Here is a 19,631-nt window from a genome sequence, read left to right as displayed (position 1 = left end):
CCTGGTGGAGTTGTCTGTCACTTAGGCTATTTGGTCTATCACTTAGACTGGACTGCCATAACGCTCTTATGCTTTCTGGGATATACAATGCTAGAAAGAATGGCACTGAAGAATGAACTGCATTAACTGAGGGGGGTCAGTACAGTAATGTGCTGCATGTGCCAGTAGTCTTTAGATGGTAGAGTGTAATAGGATAGACAGATGTCTGGGAGCAGCTTATTGTCTTGCATTTAAGTGCAAGCATTAAGCAATTTATGGGTGTATGCATGTTTGGTTATTGTCGGTTGAAAGCGCATGGTCTGTTGTGTACTTATTGGTTGTGACATCATTTGCAGATGTGGTTAGGAATTTGCTGATATGGGAGGATACATGGAGAGTTAAGTGAGGCTCCGTATAGCAGGGGTACTCCAAAGAATCGGGAAGAATCTTGTCTACTAAAATGCATTGCAAAACTTAATGTAGGCAGGTAAATTTGACTTTTGAATATAAAAAAAGTAGTTGATATGGGCTGAAATAAGCAGTTAAACTTTGTAATTGTGCCAGTCACAGAAATAGGGCATACAAGACAACTGCCAGTCCAGGGAGTGAGAGAGAGTCAAAAGCAGTATTTTACTCAGAAGTCCCTACAAGGAGCAATCTGCTTACACAGGTGAATGGTGTGTACTGACTCCTGGTGTTCATTTGATCACTGCTGCAGTAGCCAAAGCTGTATGGGTTTTATCCTGCCAGGAATGTAATGGTGAGTGTTCCTGCCATCCAGCATGCCCTGGTTTTTAGTTCGGTCTCTATCAAAATGCTTTAGAAAAGAGTGTTACATATGGTCACCTAGGAAATATGTGGGATCTTAATTTTGTTACAAATACCAATTCTTGCTTTATTTGAAACAGCTGATCAGACTGACTTGAGGTTATCGGCATGGAAAACAGTCTTACACCTCTTGCAGAGGTCAGACCAGTAAATATCTGAGTTGCAAGCTATTATGGTAGGTTCACTTTATTTCATTTTCCACAAAGCCAGGATTTCTCTTGAGACAATATGAAGGAATGGTTATTAAAACGGTTTCCATTTACTTTAAGCCAAGCTGTCTATCTCCCTGTCCTCTTTCCAGAACCTAAAACTGATGGAGAAAAGATGTCCACAGATCACGCTAGTACTATGTTGACAGAGCAAAATCTTTCAGAACATCTGCTCTGTTAATTTCTTAAAAAAAAAAAAAGGGGGGGGGGGCAACCAGTGTCAAACTCTACTATGTTACACCCACCACCACAAGACTGTTCCAGACAGGGGCTTAGCTCTATCTATGGCTTTTAAAGGGGGTGGATTATAGAAATATTTTTGAAACAGTAACTTGGTCTTGTGTACGTGTTTTTACAAAGTACTGTATTTTATTTATTTAACATTTGTTTACTGGGAAAGTCAGACTGGACACAGGTCCTTTTTCAGCAGAGGCCCAGGGAGAAAAGCTCTGCAACTTCCTGCCTGGTGCCCTGCAGAGTTCTTCAGCAAAAGAGAGACTTTGGAGTGATTTTTAAGTATAATTTTTCTGGATTTTCTTGCTGCCTTTAGCCAAGTCCACCTAAATCGCCGATTTTCTAGTTTCTGTGATTTTAAAAAGCTTGTTTCAGCTACATATTGTACTTATTTTACTACCTGCACTTTAACAAAGTTGTTTTTGTGTTTTAATTCCCTTTTTAAATGCGCAGAAATGGCTATCACACTTGAGTGTAGCCTACAACAGTTAGTGTTTTTTTGTTGTATCTGCTTTATTTTCTGAAAAAAAGAAAACAAAAAGACATACTTGTTTTCCTGCCTTTCTAAGCTAGTATAGTCCAGTTTTCAGGTTGGTGCTGAATTCAGGGCTGTGTTACAAATTTCTATGTTTGCCCATACCTTACTTGGATAGAAAGTTTCTCTGCTCACTGAGAGAGGGAGCTTTGAGCAGCCTATCTGTCCCTGGAGGAGTGGTTTCAGCCCAGAAATTAGTAGTTTATTGGCCATTTTGGGCTAATTTCTCATTTCCCTGCTATAAAACCCACATTTGCGTGGTTTTGCATGCCGGGCAGCACCAGTTAGCTAGGGTGTAACTATTCCCGGCTCCACAAAGTCTACTCTTCAATTTTTCCCTTGGAACTAGACAATCTTTCAACTTAAGCACTCAAACCATTCACGTCTCATACCGGCACTTGCTCAAAATTCATAGCAAGCACTAATAAACCTTGGCACTAGACCCCCCCCCCCCGCCTATACTGTAGAGAAGGTCAAGGCTGTCTAGTCGACCTTACCAGCCAATCAGTAAAACAGTTCACTGTACCTATCCAGGCATGTCCAAAGGGCAGTTTCAGGTGTACTCTCCGGTCCAACTGGTGAATCTGGGCATTTTGAGGCAATGTTACAATTGCCTCATGTACACACACAACCCTCTCCTCCTTCCACCAAACTCTAATACATGCGAGAGATGCAATTATGCAGCCAAACTGGAGGCTAAGCTCTCTCAATCCAAGACTGGACCAGGCAGTCAAGAGGAGAAGGGAATTACTTCATCACACCACCAGTCTTGCATAGACCTATGAAACCAGCACCGGCAAAAAACACAAATACATGAAAACATACTCTGAGGCTCTAAATAAAAATCTGCAGACGCAACAGAGACCTCCAAAGCAGACATCCAAGCAGCCTCCACCCCCAACACAAGCCATGAAACAAATACTTCACAAAACCAGTGCGCCACACAATTACAGCCCTCAAGGCAAAATAACATACCCAACACACTAGTAATAGCTGACTGTATATAGTCGGGCACACTGACGTCCCACTCACTAGGCTGAACAAGGAAAATGTTACTGTTAGCTGCCTGTCTGGTGCCAGGATCCGCCACATAACGCAAGCACTCTGGTCACTCCAGAACAAGTACATATATGACTGTCATTGTCCATGTTGGTGTGAATGACCTGAGCCATACTTCCCTGGACTACATGAGGAGACATGGAGGAGCCCTCTGATCAAGTAGCCCAGGCCGGTATGACCCCGACCCAGAGTACCCTCGCCAAAAATGATACCGCACTATAGAGAAACCATTATCAATTTCAACAATTGGCTAAGCTTCTGGTGTCATTCAAAGGGGATCTAGTGTCTGTCAGCCTGGGATAACATGCTCCGCAAGCCACACTGCTTCGCTAGAGACTGCTTGCACCTGTCACCCTTAGGCTTTCGAATACTTGCCAAGGCCCTTGCCACCCCCATAGTGCCTTTTTTAGGCAAGGCTCGAAAGAAAAACCCACCGCCGTAAGTAGCACAAGTAACAAAAAACTGAGGGTAATGCTACTCAATGCCAGAAGTCTAAACCTCATAATGCATGCACTCGAGGCACTCCTCCAGTATGGAGAAAATCTGTATATGTGCAGTAATGGAAACCTGGTTTAATGCTCCAGAGAGCACCCCAGCACTACCAGGCTACAACTCTTACCATACATTTCGGCCACAAAACCCGGGCCGAAATGCAAAAGGCGGGGGAGTATCAGTGTTCATCAAGGATACCCACACCTCCAGGTTAGTGGCACAGCACGATGCTTCAGAGATCATACACGTGCAACTAACAATGGGCAAAACTAATATTCAAATTATAGCTGGCTACAGATCACCCACCATGTCCCAGGACCCCACTCTGCATTCCTGGAAACACTGGGAAACGTAAAGGTCCTAGCAAACACCTTGATATTGGGTGATTTCAATTACCCAAACATTAACTGGGAGAACTACTCCAGTACAAACTCCCTTGCCCAACATTTCCTAGAATTTTATAAACTCAAACGCCCTGGATCATCTGGTCAACACCCCCACCAGAGATGACAACATATTGGACCTGGTCATCACCAACATGGGTGACTGGTGTTCCACACCAGAGGTCAACACCTCCCTGGTTAGATCTGACCATAAACGAATCACTCTGGATATCCACATTCCGCCACCACCCCTGGTCAAAGAAACCACCGTGAAAAACTTTTTAAAGGCAAACTTCACGTTACTTAACACCAAGGTGGGGAGTTTCAAAGCCCCCATGCTAAAGGATAACACTATCCATGCTACAAAATCCTTTACTAATGCACTCTACATGCACCTACAAGAATGCATGGATCGTGCTATCCCAAACAAAACCAAGACTCACTCCTCCAAGAAAAGGAAACCAGTCTGGCGGACCCCTGCCATAAACAAGCTATACAATAGGAGGAAACTAGTACAGAAAAAGTAAAATCCCAAGAAGGGAAGACGTATCCGCAAGAAACTATGTTCCCTCATAAAATCATCCAGGTCTAGCTTCGAAAGAAAAATTGCCATGGACTCCAAATATAACCACAAGGCATTCTTTTTTAGCTGTGTCAAGAATCTGAGTGGCAATTCTCAGATCTGCTCGGGAGTTAGTGAAGAATGGCACAAAATACACTGAACTGACCAATATAGCCAACATCCTGGCAGACCGGTTCTGTGCAAACTTCATCCCCCTCTCGCCCCCAAAAGAGCCCATAACTATACCAGAAGAATGTAGTGCCCCTGAAATCAGGCACTCAAACAGCCCTCTCCAAAGCCAAAAACACAGCATCAGTGGGACCGGATCGTGTCCCAGGCTGCATCCTATACTAGCTCAGATGAACTAACCTCTCACCTAAACACACTTTGTTTAAACTCTACCTCTCCACAGGTTACGTGCCCACAGAGTGTCGCACAGCATTGGTTATTCCACTCCACAAAGGTGGAGCCACAATGGCCTTCGGGAACTATCGGCATATAAGCCTGACTAGCTTGGTCTGGAAAGCTATGGACCGCATCATCATGGATCTCATTAACAGAGACATTGGAAACCTCCAAACACTGGACCCTACCCAGTTCTGCTTTAAGGGCAGATCATCTTCTTTCGGCTGCTCCTGTTGGGGGTCGCCACAGCAGATCCATTTCTTCCTGTCCTGTGCATCTTGCTTAGTCACACCAACCACCTGCATGTCCTCACACCACATCCACAAACCTTATCTTAGGCCTCCCTCTTTTCCTGTTACCTGGCAGCTTCATCCTTAGCATCTTTTTCCCAATATACTCTGCATCCCTCCTCAGCACATGTCCAAACCAACGTAATCTTGCCTCTCTGGCTTTGTCTCCAAACCTTCAAACCTGGGCTGACCCTCTAATATACTTATTCCTAATCCTGTCCATCCTTGTCACACCCAGTGCAAATCTTAACATCTTCAGATCTGCCACGTCAAGCTGTGACTCTTGCCTTTTTCAGTGCCACTGTCTCCAACCCATATAACATAGCTGGTCTCACTACCCTTTTGTAGACCTTCCCTTTCACTCTTACTGGTACTTGTCTGTCACAAATCACTCCTGACACTCTTCTTCACCTACTCCATCCTGCCTGTACTCTCTTCTTCACCTCTTTTCCACACTCTCACCATTACTCTGAACTGTTGATCCCAAGTACTTAAACTCCTCCACCTTCGCCACCTCTACTCCCTGCATCCTCACCATTCCTCTGTCCTGCCTTTCATTCACACACATATTCTGTCTTAGTCCTGCTGACCTTCATTCCTCTTCTCTCTAGAGCATATCTCCACCTCTTCAGGGTGTCCTCCACCTGTTCCCTACTCTCTCACTACAGATCACAATGTCATCTGCAAACATCATAGTCCACGGGGACTCCTGTCTGATCTCATCTGTCAACCTGTCAATCACCATTGCAAATAAGAAAGGGCTCAGAGCTGATCCTTGATGTAATCCCAGCTCCACCTTAAACGCATCTGTCACTCCCACCGCAGACCTCACTGCTGTCCCACTACCCTCGTACATATCCTGTACCACTCTTACATACTTCTAACCTGGTGGACTTATTTGAGGCAGTTACCAAGGCTATAGACGAGGGAAAGGTGGTCCACACAGCCTACCTAGACCTTGCAAAGGCCTACGACACCATTCCCCACTCGGGTATTGTAGACTAGCTCAAAAGACCGAACATAAACCCGTACGTCACAAGATGGGTTGACAACTGGCTCACGGACAGAACCGACATGGTAAGAGTTGCGGGAGCTAGGTCTTACTCTAAACCGATTGCAAGTGGTGTTCCCCAGGGTTCAGTCCTAGGGCCCCTCCTGTTCGGCGTATACTTTTCAGAGGCACAGGAGGACTGTGGCTGACCAAGTTCGCAGACTACTGCAAACTAGGGGCTATAATTGACTCTCCAGCTGACCGACATCCTCCAAAAAGGTCTCACCAAGACGGATACCTGGTGTCAAAACCATGGCCTCAAGTTAAATGCCAAAAAGTGCATAGTCATCCCCTTTGAAAAAAAACAAAGTACCCACAAACTACCACATAGGTGGTAGCCCCCTAAGTATGGAAGATGTAATAAGGGATCTGGGGACCCAAGTAGATGGTAACCTCTCCTTTGATAATCACATTGCCAAAGTGGTTAGAAAATCCTCTGTGGCCCACCTAATCACAAAAGGGTTTGCATCCAGATCAAGAGGTCATTGGGCCCTTCTATGCATCACTCATCAGACCCATCATAGGGTACAATGCCCCATTTGGGATGTACCTTACAAGACACCTGCAACAATTGGGAAGACCACCGAAGTACCTCACCAAGAGGATCACTGGCCTCAAGCAGATGCCCTATGCAGCTCGACTGAAGAAACTCCAGCTGTACTCTTGCATACCACCTACTCAGAGGTGATCTCTGCCTGACATACAAGGCCATGTCCAACCCAGAATTGATGGACATGCTCCACCTAAAGAGAACCATATCCCCTCGAGCCGCACACTCCAGGGATCTAAACCTCGCCACAATAATAAGTAGGACATGCTGGAGGGATAAATACCTGTCCCAGAGACTTCCCATGCTCTGGAACAAGATTCCAATCTACATTAGGCAGAGCTCCTCGCTAACCCTCTTCAAGAGAAACCTTGAGTGGATGGGAAACCAAGTTTACCCCAGGGATCACTTCAATGGCTCTGCTGGACAGAGGCACAGGGAACTAATCTAAGGGGGTGGTGAAAGCCAACACATTCCAGCTAGGCTTATAAATGCCTTCGGGAAGATAGCCTAGTACCTACCTATGAGTAACAGTAAATTTTCATGCACACATTACAATAATCAAAAAGTATAAGGTAAACAAACAAATTTGTTGCATCTTGATGACAAAACCTAGGCTTGAACATAGCTAGTACTATTTGTAGGTACAAAGGATTAAACACCAGGGGAGAAGTTGGCTATGTTTTGGGTATACTGTGATGTATTGGAGCACTCCTGAGGGGTTGGTACAGGAACATAGCCACTTGTATTTTAGATGAGCTTTAAGTGATGGCTTAAAGTGGTTAGTGGATGAGACTGCGAATGGAGTTGGGAAGGGAGTTCCATATACAAGATGTATAGTTGGAAAATTAAAACAAAAAATAAACTGTTCCTTTTCCAGGTCAAAGATGGGCTTTGCTACCCCCACTCTCCGGGGGCTCCTGGACTGTCATTTCTCCTCCTAGTCAGTTTAAGCTATGGTAAGGCTACAGCAGTGATCAAATGATGAACATAGTAAGTTGTGTAAGCAAACTTCCCTTAATGGTTGATGTCTGAATGATCATTGCTGCAGTAGCTACTCCTTCCCTTCATATCCCTTATTTTTATGTGCATTTTTTATGCCAGGGTGTGATCACTTTATTTTCATGGCATTGTCATGTTATGGCTTTTGACTCTTTCTGTTGGCATGAAAGATCTGGGGAGCTTTGCACCCAAACCGGTCTGTCCACTCGGAGGTTTGTGTGGTTAAAATGTGCCTTGAAACTTTGGAAGCTGGATGACTTTTTTTTTATATCCTTGGCAGGATGTAACTTGTATAGTGTAGGCATCTGCAGATGTGAACATTCAAATGTTTACTGTTATGTTAAGTTTACTTGTGTAGCTGGACTTCCCTTTAAAGTTTAGCGGCAGAATGACTTCGAAGTAGCAGAACGAGTTGTCATGTTGCTCTACTTTTTGGTAACAAAATTAATCTGCTGCATGTAAGCCTTAATATAAGCTTTGCAGCAGGCCTAGTATTTCAGTGATCCTAGAGAAACTGCATAGGCTAAGGCCAGCACCTTGATGTGCTGCTGCTTTTGGGACTCTAGGACCCTGGCATGGCAAAGTAGTGTCAATGTAAAAATGTTGCTACTGCATGTGTGTGAGGGGCTGCATTACATTTAAGCATAACACCCTCTCTCACAAACCATCTCTTCTTGAACTAAGATTATGCCTCTGACGTGGAAAACTGTAGTGGTGACTCCTATTCTAAAACTACCCAAGCCAACTACTGTTTTGCAATACTATCCTATCTCAATACTTCCCACTCTAGGTAAAATACTAGAAAGGCTTCTCCTAACCAAATTCCTGCTTATTTACATCAATACAGTCTACTGTTTAGGAAGCAGTATGGATTCTGGTCTAGATGCAGCACGATAACAGGTCTGTATTCCCTCTCAGATGATATCCTATCCAATATGCACAAAGGCAAACTGACGGGAGCAGTGTATGACTTCATCAACGCCTTTGATCTAATTAACCATAATTTAGTATTTGGTAAATTAACTGAAATGGGTATTGGCCATGATGCATATCCTTGGTTTGTAGATTTCTTCACCAATAGACCCTTCAGGGTGAAAGTATGCACTACCATCTCTGAAAAGGCTCCCAAGGTTCCATTTTAGCATCTCTCTTTTCTATATTTATATTTGTCAACAAACTTCCATCTGATCATACTCCATCTCTAATTCTTTTTTATAGAGATGACTCTGTCATCCACAGGTCAAACACATCCTACTGTATTATACAAACTGTGCTGCAAGATCTTCAAATCCTCAACCTGTGGCTAATAGACTTGTAACTTGTAGTTAGTCCCTCAAAAAAAAAAAAAAAAATAATAAAGCAATGCTATTTGGAACCAACTAAAAATAGCCAAAGCACTCTGCTTCCTTATAAAATACGTTAACGGTACCACCATAAAAATCTACACATTCTTCAAATACCTTGATATTTGGCTAGACCAATCTCTCAACTTTCAAGTACACATTTGAAACACTTGCAAAAACACAGCTTGGCTATCAACTTTTCTTTCAAAGCCAGCCAAGGCTAACATAGGCAAAGGAATACTCTTATCTCAACTTTAATATGGGCTTCCCATTAAAGCTGCAACCTCAAAGAAAAATGCCACCACCTTACAAACCATCTCCAGTAAAACCTGCCAGTTTATTACAAACTCCCCCCAATAATGAACACCCCTACCTGCCATCAGAGCTAAATGGCTCCAGTACATTTGAAAGCCAGCGTCCTCCCAGAATCACTACTTCACAAAGCCCTGCCTTCTTAGGCTTTGTCCCCTCTCACTCAAACTTTTTGCTAAAACCCTCACATATAATCTCTGGGGTTATCTGTCAATCTCATCCCAGCACTACTAACTTCAAAAAGTAAACTTTATTACACTGACTATGCATTCTCCATCCTAGCACCTAAACTATGGGGCTCCATTCCTCTCTAAGACATCAGAAAGTACATTAACTTCAGATAACCTCTCCAGGAAACACCCGTTCACCCAAAGTACAGCTGTACTCATTTAGGTGACATTACATGAATCCTGCAGCTGTTGCATCCTTCCTTATCTGATCTCGTCATCCCCTTACTGCCCCTCATTCATCGTACTTCCTTTTTCTCTTTGCATGTCTCACACTTCTCCTTTCTACTCCTCTTGCCTCTGCATGCTTTTCTCGCCTTTACTGTGTCCTCTTCCCCATGGTGTCCTTTCCTGCAGCTGTTCTCACTTGCCTCTTATGTCTTTGTACTAATCTATAAAATGATATGCTGCTGTCCCTGTAGCATAAGCCATCTCAAGTCATTATGGCTATGTCTCGTCAATAAAGCTCTAAGCACAGTTCCATTTTTTTTTTCAGCCACATTTTGATACTGTAAACTATCATTCTGGCAGTGGGTTACCTACAGAAGCTGGGCAATTACTCGTGGTAATAAGTGTAACTTTATCGTGTGTGGAGGTGGCATTGTGTTTACAGTGAACACCTTTGATTTAAAAAGCTTTTCTTGCACAACAGAAGGTGGATTTTTATCTAAACTTTCCCAAGTTTCTGCAGCCTGATCTGTGCAGGAGAATATACTTGGATTTTAGGGTTCATAACTTCCATGATTCCTCTCACCAAATTGCACATGAGGAAAATTAAAAAAAAAAATTGCACCCAACATTTTCATCCTCTGGAATTTCAGATTGTAATTTTTGACTTTTTTGTCAAAAAGGAATTACCTTGATGGAGATGGCTAATGGCACTAAATCCAGGTTTCCCCTTTTCTGCAAGTCAGTCTGTAACTACAGACACTTAAGGTTTTATTTGGGGAGTGGTTTCTGTTGGGAGTAAAGTTGTAAGGCCTATGGAATACCCGAGACAGACAGACAAACATAAATGTCAGGTGCTGGCTATGGTCCATGTCTTGATCTTTATATGTGGTCCCCTGGACCTCTTCAGCTGATTACAGACCATACCACAGTGATGTTGTACATATAAACAAGGAAGGCACCATGTCTTTTGTTATGACCACTGTGGTAAACCAGTTACAGGTACTATCAAGGGTTGCTCTACAAGGGCATTGTCATTTTCAGTGGCATATTGGAAAGGTGTGGCTTCCAGAAATGTTCTAAAGGCAGTTTACATGGCCCTTTGCATAAATCTTTTCCAAGGCATTACAAAATGGGTTCTTTTTGATTTCAGGACTGGCTTTGCTCACACCATTCTTCAGGGTCTCCTAGTTCCATATCTTTCCTTCTCCTGGGTTGTTTTGGTAATCAACCTGTATAGCCTAAAGGTTGGTACAGTTGTACAGGTTGCACTTGTCCGCAGCTGTTTATGTTCGAATTTGTCACTGCTGCAGTAGCAGCACCCACCCTCCACTGTCCTTTTGTGTATAGAAATTGTTGGGAAATAGTTTGGTTATTTTTTTTATGTAGTTCTGGGTGAGTACTGTACTATCTTTTGGGCAAGAAAGTGCTGAAGATTTTCCAGTCCTAGCAATTAGCAATGTCAGTGGTGCAACTGGTAACAAACTCACCTTTTTGGTGCAGAAAGTTCTGATTTCTATTACACCAAGTAAATAAATTACTGCCATTACGATGCAGTATGGTGGGGTGGTGCTGCACTCCTGAGTGTCATCCTTTGAATATGTTTAACCAGGGTTCTATCTAGTTGAGTTTGGTGGTAGCCCAGGTGGATATAAAAGATCCCATTGCACCTATTGAAAGCAGTAGGGGAAAGTTCCCTGATGCCCATGGCCAAACTTCTCTGGGTAGTATAAATACCACCTCTCGTCTCCCTTGAAAACGGGCTACTGGCATAATGAGATGACCCCTGTCAACAGAGGATACATTTTTATTTGTATGGGTTTTTTTTGTAGTGTGGGAGGATTTGGAGGTTTTGGATTCAATACAGCGTAAAGGAATTTGAACACTTTTTTTTTTTTTTATTATGAGCAAGTGCTACTTAACTATACTTTTTTTTCGTAGTCTTTCTTTTTACTAAGCAGTTACTCAAGGATGTGAAAAATGAACACTCGGAAAGTAATTTGTTTCAGTAATATATCATGCTGCAGAGATTTAATTGGGCAACTGAGTACATCTTGACCATATAATTAAACAGATGACTTTCTATAAGTTAGCTAATAAATGTATATGGAAACAGTTTTTCTTTGAAAGAATGCACACAACAAATATGTAAAACAGTGGTTTTGTTAGGTTGCAGCTTGCTACTCTGAGGATTTTAGCTTTACTTTAAGCATGTTTTGCCCTGTTTTTTGATTCCTCTCCTGCCACGTTGCTATTTAACAGTATGTTTAGGCTGTAGGCATATTTGTAAGTTAAGATTTTTTCTTTTCTTGCAGGTCACAGAAGCCCAGAAATGTCGTTCATCTTTGATTGGATCTACAACAGCTTTAGCAGTGTGTTGCAGTTTCTAGGTAAGAAACATTTCCATTTTTATGCTATTTCAAGGTAGGGCGCACAGGTATTGCAAAGTGTGCAGGTGAAGACACTTTTCCATTGCTGATATGGCAGTTTTTGACCAGCTGTTCTGTGATATGCTGTAATATGCAAGTGAAGCTTATCCTGAATTGAAAATGATTTTTTATTTTATTCTGGAACAAGTAAGTTGCTGTCTGTACAGGTTTAAATATGCAAGTGTGTTTAGAAGGAAATGTTTGGAAGAGCAGCAGTAGAATTCTGAGATTTCCCAGCAGAAAAAAATGTTCCATTTGCAGTCACTAGAATTCTCTGGTTCTAAGGCAACTTAGAACACTAAACTTTGGATCAGAGAGTTCATTCCCCATTGCTGTTGGGATTCCTCTGAAAAGGTGTGGTGTTCTGTGCGATTGTTTGGTAGAAGCCATGAAGATGAATTTCTGCTAATTTTGAAGAGGGAAAAGAGAATTAGCATTAGCAGTGATTTTAGTTTAGGATTTATTTGTGAACCTTGAAAGAACTTGCTGTTTGCTGTCTACAAGGGTGCAAAGCTTAGTGTATGTGCTTATTTTACTAACTTAAACTTGGTATTGACAGTGGCAAGTTATAGCAAACAGTTTGTAGTACGAAGTGATGGGAATACTATTAAAATACAGACTACTTCATCAAAGGCTGCTGTCTTTGTAGAGCTAGAGAAATTACTGCTACTTAGACAATAAATGTCCTCGTTTAAGATGAAATGCAGGTCAGATATGGCAGAAATTAAAAGTAGAGTAGTAAGTTGTGACTGGAAGAGTGTCAAAACAATGTACTTCATGCAAAAGTTTAAAGTAGTAGGTATGGTTATTAAGCATGAGTGAAGCATTGCCTTTTGATCCATTTTGTAGAATTTTTCTCAATTTTAAAATTTAAAGGCAAAAGGCATTTAAAATGGGGAAAGTAAAAATAAGCAGTCAGTTGGTTTGGTACTGTTTTAAAATGAAGAGAGGAAATGTGAAGTCCCATTCTTGTGCTTTGAGAACAGCATTTTGCCAGAAATGTTAAAGCGAATTAAATTTAAAATTTCATTTGGTAAACTAGAAGCTGGTGGAGATTAATTTCTTAAAGTGCTGATAGAAGTTTTGTTCAGAATGTTAGAAGGAGCCTGTTGGTTTAAAAGCTGCTGATGATATGAAAGTAAGAACTGTAAGATGTTCAACATTTTAGATTGCTGTTGAGGTGATCTATGCTTTTTGGGGTCATATCTTTGCCTAGGATATGACCCCCAGCTAGCTTTTAAAGCTTGCGTGTGCACAGTGGTTTGAACAGAGTTTTATAAAAAAGCAATATGGGCACCAAAAGATTCAGAGCTTTCTTGCTACCAAGGAAATCTACCTCTGCAGACTTTATGGAAGTGATGGTAAGCTACCGATCCACCCAAGGCTGGTCAGATAAGTTCCCTGCTGCTGTAACTCTTCCACTATATTATTTTTTCGAGACTGGGAAAAAAGGGCTTAATCTGCATCGTAATGTAAGATAAGTGTGTGGGCAGAATTTTATCTTTTTTACCTTTGTGGACTGTCATGCCAAAAGGCTTGCTGACTTGCTTAAGCTCCTCTATCAACCTGTGAAGCTTCTTTCCTGTATTGAAAATGGAGCAGTTATCAGTCTGTCATCCTTGCAGATAGGAGAACCAGTTAGTAGGGAGTCTTAAGTGTCTGGCTGGCTCAGTCAGTGCCTCTGCTATGAATTGGCAACTCTGTGTCTATGGCCAAAACTATTTTCTTTGTCCCTTGCATTTTCCCTGCTGTTCCCTCTGGTGTAATTCCTCAGGAAACCACCAAGGACCATGAAATGGATACATTCTCTTTGTAGTGTTGCCCGTTTTGGGCAAGAGAGAACCACTGTTGCTGGTCTCTGAAGGAGTGGGAGAAGGTAACACTGCTTAGACTGAGTAGAGAATCTGATTCATGGGCTAGAGCTCCTGTTCTGCTAGGAAGAAAGCAGCAGAAACTTTAATGTTTGTTCTGATGTTCTTAACTATGGTCAGGGAAAGTTACTGATATTTGCTAACTGATTGTATTCTCACTGCCTGGTGATAGAAAAGATTTCGGTGTCAAGTCGGTCAATGACTCCCACCCAAATTATCATGAAGAAGGGGTGTTTCTTCATCTGTCAGTTCTCTTGTAGCTGAAGATTCTGATTTAGGATGAAAGTTCTTTGTTTCTCCCTAGAAGAGTTGACACATTCTGAGGCTGTTAATAAAATGATTTTTCAGTGGGAACCGAATGCAATTCCTCGTCTCCCTGTAAAAGTCGGATGTGTAAGTGGGTTTTTACTGCTCTTTTTCCTTCACTGTCTGCCTTAATGGATGTTTTCAGTTTATATTACCCCTGACAGTCGGCCAAAGTACTTCAGAGAATCGCGTTCTTGTTTTTTTTTCTAATGCCAAATCAGACCTAGCAGTGATATATTCGTCTAAGTATTCCTTTACTAAACAGATTGATGCTAAATTAATTTCTTCTGGCAAGGATGGGAAACCTTTTGACAGATCTGAAGTTTTCTCCTACCTTGTATTTCAGAATCTTGAAATGGCAGGCTCATGTTAAAATATTTACTGGTTTCTTTTTAGAACAAGAGAGGCAAGTGTTAACCTTCCTATAGAGGTTAACTTAAATTCCACAAGTGTCTGCTTTCCAGGTAACAACATTCCCTTTAAAGGACAACAACGGGATATTCAAGCAGATTGTTTAACCTGCTGTCTCTTTTAGTCCCCGTTAGTTGATACAGCCTCAAAAAATCAGAACCGCAGCTTTAAAAAGTAATCCACTCAACTGTTTTACCTCTTAGGCTTGGTACCTTTCCATACTGATTTACTTCTAACTTTGAAAACCAAGTTGAAAATCCTCTAGCTGGCTCTCAAATGATGTCACATCTGCCAAAGCTCCTGCTGTAGTTACAAGGACGTTTCCTCCCCCCAAAGTGATGTAAGCACTGCCTCATTTGTATGCTCTGTAGAAGAGCCAGTGGACCTCCAACATTGGGATGTCAGCGCTGCCTTGCCCAGCCCACTCTTAACCTAATAAAAACTAGCTGGTGCTATGTGGAACTACTTTTTATTGTAAGTGCATTCGTTGGAGGGACTTCTGGAAAGTTTGGATTGCCTGCATCTTCTCCTGCATTTTTGTACTTCATTGGTAAGTCGAGTCCCTGTTTGTATGCATTCCTAGCCATGAAATTTAGGGATCCAGAGTTTCTCCGTGCTTACTGATATAGTTTATACTTTCTGTTTGTGAGGGTACCTGCCATGTGCTTCAATATTAAATACTGCTGCCAACCTTTTATAGCTTAGCCTAGATGTTCATCGTGCATACAGCTGCAGTCATAACAGATGGGTTCTCCTGCCTTCAGGCGGGTCCTCGGTCGGCCGAATTCCGAAGTCTAGGTCCGGCGTCTGTTGTCGTCGCTTTTTCCCTGACGTCAGTGCGACAGGGGTATAAAGGATCCAGCCGATGCCATTTTCTTCAGTCTTTCTTGCCGTGCGGTGCCCGAAGCAGAAGCAGTTCGCAAGTGCCAGTCGGCCATCTCCTGAAATTACGAAAATTTTGAAACCGAAGTCTTCTTGAAAGCTAAGTACCCCGTTGGGGAAACTTTTCTTGCCTCAGACCGATGTCAGACAGTTAATAATTGTATTTCATGTGAGAAGCAAATACCGCATAAGGATTTCCATTCCCTCTGTATTCCTTGTTTAGGCCCAGACCACGACGTCTCGGTCTGTCGCTTTTGTGCTACATTCAACAAAACGCACCATTAAGCGTCGGGCGGAGTTCGCCCAGCATTATTTTGGCAAAACATTTAACTATATTATGTCGTCTGATACAAGGACTCCAGTTTTGTCTAAAAAGAGCAAAGATAAGGACCGACACACGAGGTCTGCGGCCTCTACCGACACCACGCCAAAGCCGACTACACGTGGTCCGGTTCTCAGCGAGGCGCCTACACAGCCCCTGACTACCGACAACACTTCATTGGCGGTGTCTCCTGTGCCCGAGGTCGCAGGCTTCTCGGCCCACACCCCGACTACAGATACCGAAGCCACTCTTGGCGTTGAATCTCAAAATGTGGACAGGTCTACCTCCTCTCGAGGTGTCTTCAGACCTTCCTCTTCTTTTTCCATCAAGGCTTTAACTAAGTCTAAAGCAGCCATGCATTCTAAGAGACCAGCTACACAGGGCCCATCTCCAGGCCCCATGCCTAAAAAACAGATGCTTAAAATGGCTGAGGATTTAATTACTCTTTTTTTTGTCAGGGGTTCTCAGCCCCCCCCCCCTGGACAAAAGGCCCAGAGCGGAGGAAGAATCCCCCTCCTCTGATCAGGGCTCTATTATTTCAGTGCACTCTGATCAGGAACATTCTTACTCCCCTTTTGAAGACTCTGATGCAGAGGAGTCCATTCCCTCTGTATCCCCCCCCAGAGGATTACTCATTTGGGGAAACTTTGCATATCTTAAGGGAACACTTCCACTGGGAAGGCTAAGATTACTCAGATTCCAAGAAAAGGCTTAGGGAATTTCTCTTGCTACCTCAGTACAGGCCCTCTGGCTATACCTCCTGTCTTGGACATACTAGATGATGTTTACTCGGAGGCCTGCCTTAACCCGGATTCTCTACCTCCAGCCCCAGTCAAGCCTGACCGGTACTACAGGGTTCCTGACTCGCACCAATTTCTATACAAAAGCCATGCTGCTGACCCAGAAACCTTCTCACAGGGCCCCAAGGGAATTAAGGCCTCCACTGCTAAAAATCCATTGCCTTCAGAGAGAGATTCCAGATCCTTAGAAAGGTGGGGAAAAAAGGTATATACCTCGGCTACCTTAACCATGAGGGCCCTAAACTGTCAGTTCTATATGCTAAAATACCAACAGTTTTTGTTATCACAATTGAAAAGTAAAATGTCACAACCTGAACAACCAGACTTGAAGGAGTTGCAGGATTTGATGCATAGTGCAGAACAAGTGGGTAAGCATACCTTACAATGTGGTTTTGATGCTCTAGAGGCCTCATGTAGAGCTGCTGTTACAGGATCAGTCATACGTAGACATGCCTGGCTCAAGGAACAAACCTTGCCAGATCATGTCAAAGCTAAATTACTAGATGCCCCCCTACAAAAGGATGTATTATTTGGTGCTAATACTGAGGAGGTATTAAGGAAAATGGAGGAAAAGGCTAAATCACTGCAAACTGTGAAAGATTTTCTACAGGTACAACCCCCACGTTTCAGTAGAAATTGGCCTTCCAAAAATTGGTCCTTTACAGCCACGGACAGACCCCAAAGAGGTAGATACAGGTGCCAGAGGGGCAGAGGACAATCCCAAGGATCGTTTAGAGGCAGACAATGGCAAGCTCCTACACAAAGAGGTGGTGAGGATAACTCGCAACCATTCAGAAAGCAAGCCCAATGACTTTCCCCTTTGCATGCTAAGCAAGACTCAAATGGCAGCACCCTTAGGAGGAAAACTGGCATTATTTTCAAAAAAATTGGCATATTGTCACAAAAGACAAATGGATCCTGGACATTATAAACAGAGGCTACAGATTCCATTTTCACACCCTTCCAAAAATGAGAGGCATGCCAAACCTGCCACACAATCAAAGGGCAGAGGCACAAAAGCAAATTACAGATCTCATAGACATGAAAGCTATTTAAGAGGTACCTACGCACGAACAAGGTCAAGGTTTTTATTCCAGACTATCCCTGGTACCAAGGAAGGGAAAAGATTGGAGACCTATTTTGGACCTATCCATCTTAAACACATTTCTACTCGTACCAAAATTCAAGATGCTCACTCTACAGCAGCTTCGTCCCATGCTGGGCAAGGAGTCTTGGCTGGTAACATTGGACCTCAAGGAGGCATACCTGCATGTCCCAATCAGACAAAATTGCAGAAGATACCTCAGATTTCTTGCAGGTTCAACCCATTATCAATTCTCTGCATTGCCCTTTGGCTTATCTACTGCACCCAGAGTATTCACGAAATGCCTGGCATCAGTAATTGCCTACTGCAGACTTCAAGGGATACAAATATACCCCTATTTGGACGACTGCCTGATCCAAGCGGACAGCAAGCACATTCTTCTGAAACATCTGGCTTGTGTAATAATGTTGTTGAACTCTCTGGGATACACAGTCAACAAAAAGAAATCAAGGCTAATACCTTCTCGGAAAATAATTTTCCTGGGTGCCAACTTGGACACAAACACCCAGATGGCCTACCTCACGCCAGAGAAGCAGGGGCAACTAACTCAGTACTTCAGAGCACTAGCAAATTGCACCAGGCTGGCTGCAAGGAAAATCCTGCAGGCTCTGGGATTCATGGCATATTGCATCTTACTAATCCCATGTGCAAAGCTGCATATGAGGAAACTTCAGTGGTGCCTGAAAAACCTATGGTCTCAACACAGCCACAGTTTGGAAACAATAATACCACTAATTCCATTTCTTCAAAAGGAATTTCTGTGGTGGGCTCAAGCATGCCAAACAAACACAGGTCTTCCATTCAGCAAGCCTCAAGCAAATCAAGTCATCACAACAGACGCCTAGGACTACGCGTGGGGGGCGCACATGACAGATAGGTGCATTCAGGGCGCAAATGGTCCCAAAAAGAAAAGCACCTTCACATCAAAAGGAAATGCTAGCAGTAATAAATGCTATTATAGCTTTCAAAGACCTTCTGCAACCAGGTCAACTATTGATAAGAACGGACAACACCACAGTTATGTGGTACATAAACAGGGAGGAACACATTCATACCCCCTATGCAGACTGGCCATGTCACTTTGGAACATGGCCATGGACTTACAAATCGAACTACAAGCACAGTACTTGCCAGGCAAGGAAAACACGCTGGCAGACAACCTAAGCAGAAATATGACAGATCCACACGAATGGAAGTTGTCTCCAAAAGTTTTTACAGAGATAATCCAAGCATGGGGAAGGCCAGACTTAGATCTCTTTGCCTCCCACAAAAATCACCAATTGACAAAATTCTGCTCAAGGATTTTTCATCCAAAGGCCTGGAGAGTGGACGCTCTCTCTTTCAGTTGGGCATCGATGACGGTTTATGCCTTCCCACCTCTTCCTCTGCTGCTCAAAGTTCTATTGAAAACCAGAGCAGACAGACCAAAGAAGATTCTCATTGCTCCAGACTGGCCAAGACAACACTGGTACCCACTCCTGAGGAGTCTGACGCATTCCCCACCACGGACCCTGCCTCTAATGCCTCTTCTCCTGACTCAGCACAGCTTCAAAACTCTTCACAGCCAGCTAAAAACTCTCAATCTAGCCGCATGGAAGATTCCTTAGCATCACAACAGACCCTACTCTCCAAGGAGGTGCAGGATGTCATTTTGGAGGCCAGAAGGCCGTCAACTAGAAAAGCTTACTCCGCAAAATGGAAACTGTTTTGTGTCTGGAATGAGAAAAAGGGCCAGGATCCTGGAAAATTGAATTTACCTCAAATACTACAGTATCTAGCTGAGCTGCTAAGCAGTGGACTTTCATTCTCCTCCATCAAAATCAATGCCTCAGCCATTTCTGCAGAATACAAAACTGATCCACCTTTATTCTCTCACCCT

The 19,631-nt window shown here is 43.1% G+C and overlaps 1 protein-coding gene across 2 annotated transcripts in view; it reads left to right on the top strand.

Annotated features, from left to right (window-relative positions):
• SAR1A (secretion associated Ras related GTPase 1A) overlaps positions 1-19,631 on the top strand; it is a 343,486-nt gene that overhangs the window by 30,990 nt on the left and 292,865 nt on the right. For both annotated transcript variants that reach the window (XM_044056619.1, XM_044056620.1), the window contains exon 2: positions 11,942-12,016. In XM_044056619.1, the coding sequence (XP_043912554.1) occupies positions 11,959-12,016 (58 nt within the window). In that variant the 5' untranslated portion in view covers positions 11,942-11,958. The remainder of the gene's footprint in view (positions 1-11,941; positions 12,017-19,631) is intronic.

This window comes from Protopterus annectens, chromosome 14.part0 (genome assembly GCF_019279795.1).
Source record: "Protopterus annectens isolate FY-2018-M chromosome 14.part0, PAN1.0, whole genome shotgun sequence".
NCBI classification, from domain to species: Eukaryota; Metazoa; Chordata; order Ceratodontiformes; family Protopteridae; genus Protopterus; species Protopterus annectens.
This window is presented reverse-complemented; position numbering and strand designations above follow the sequence as displayed.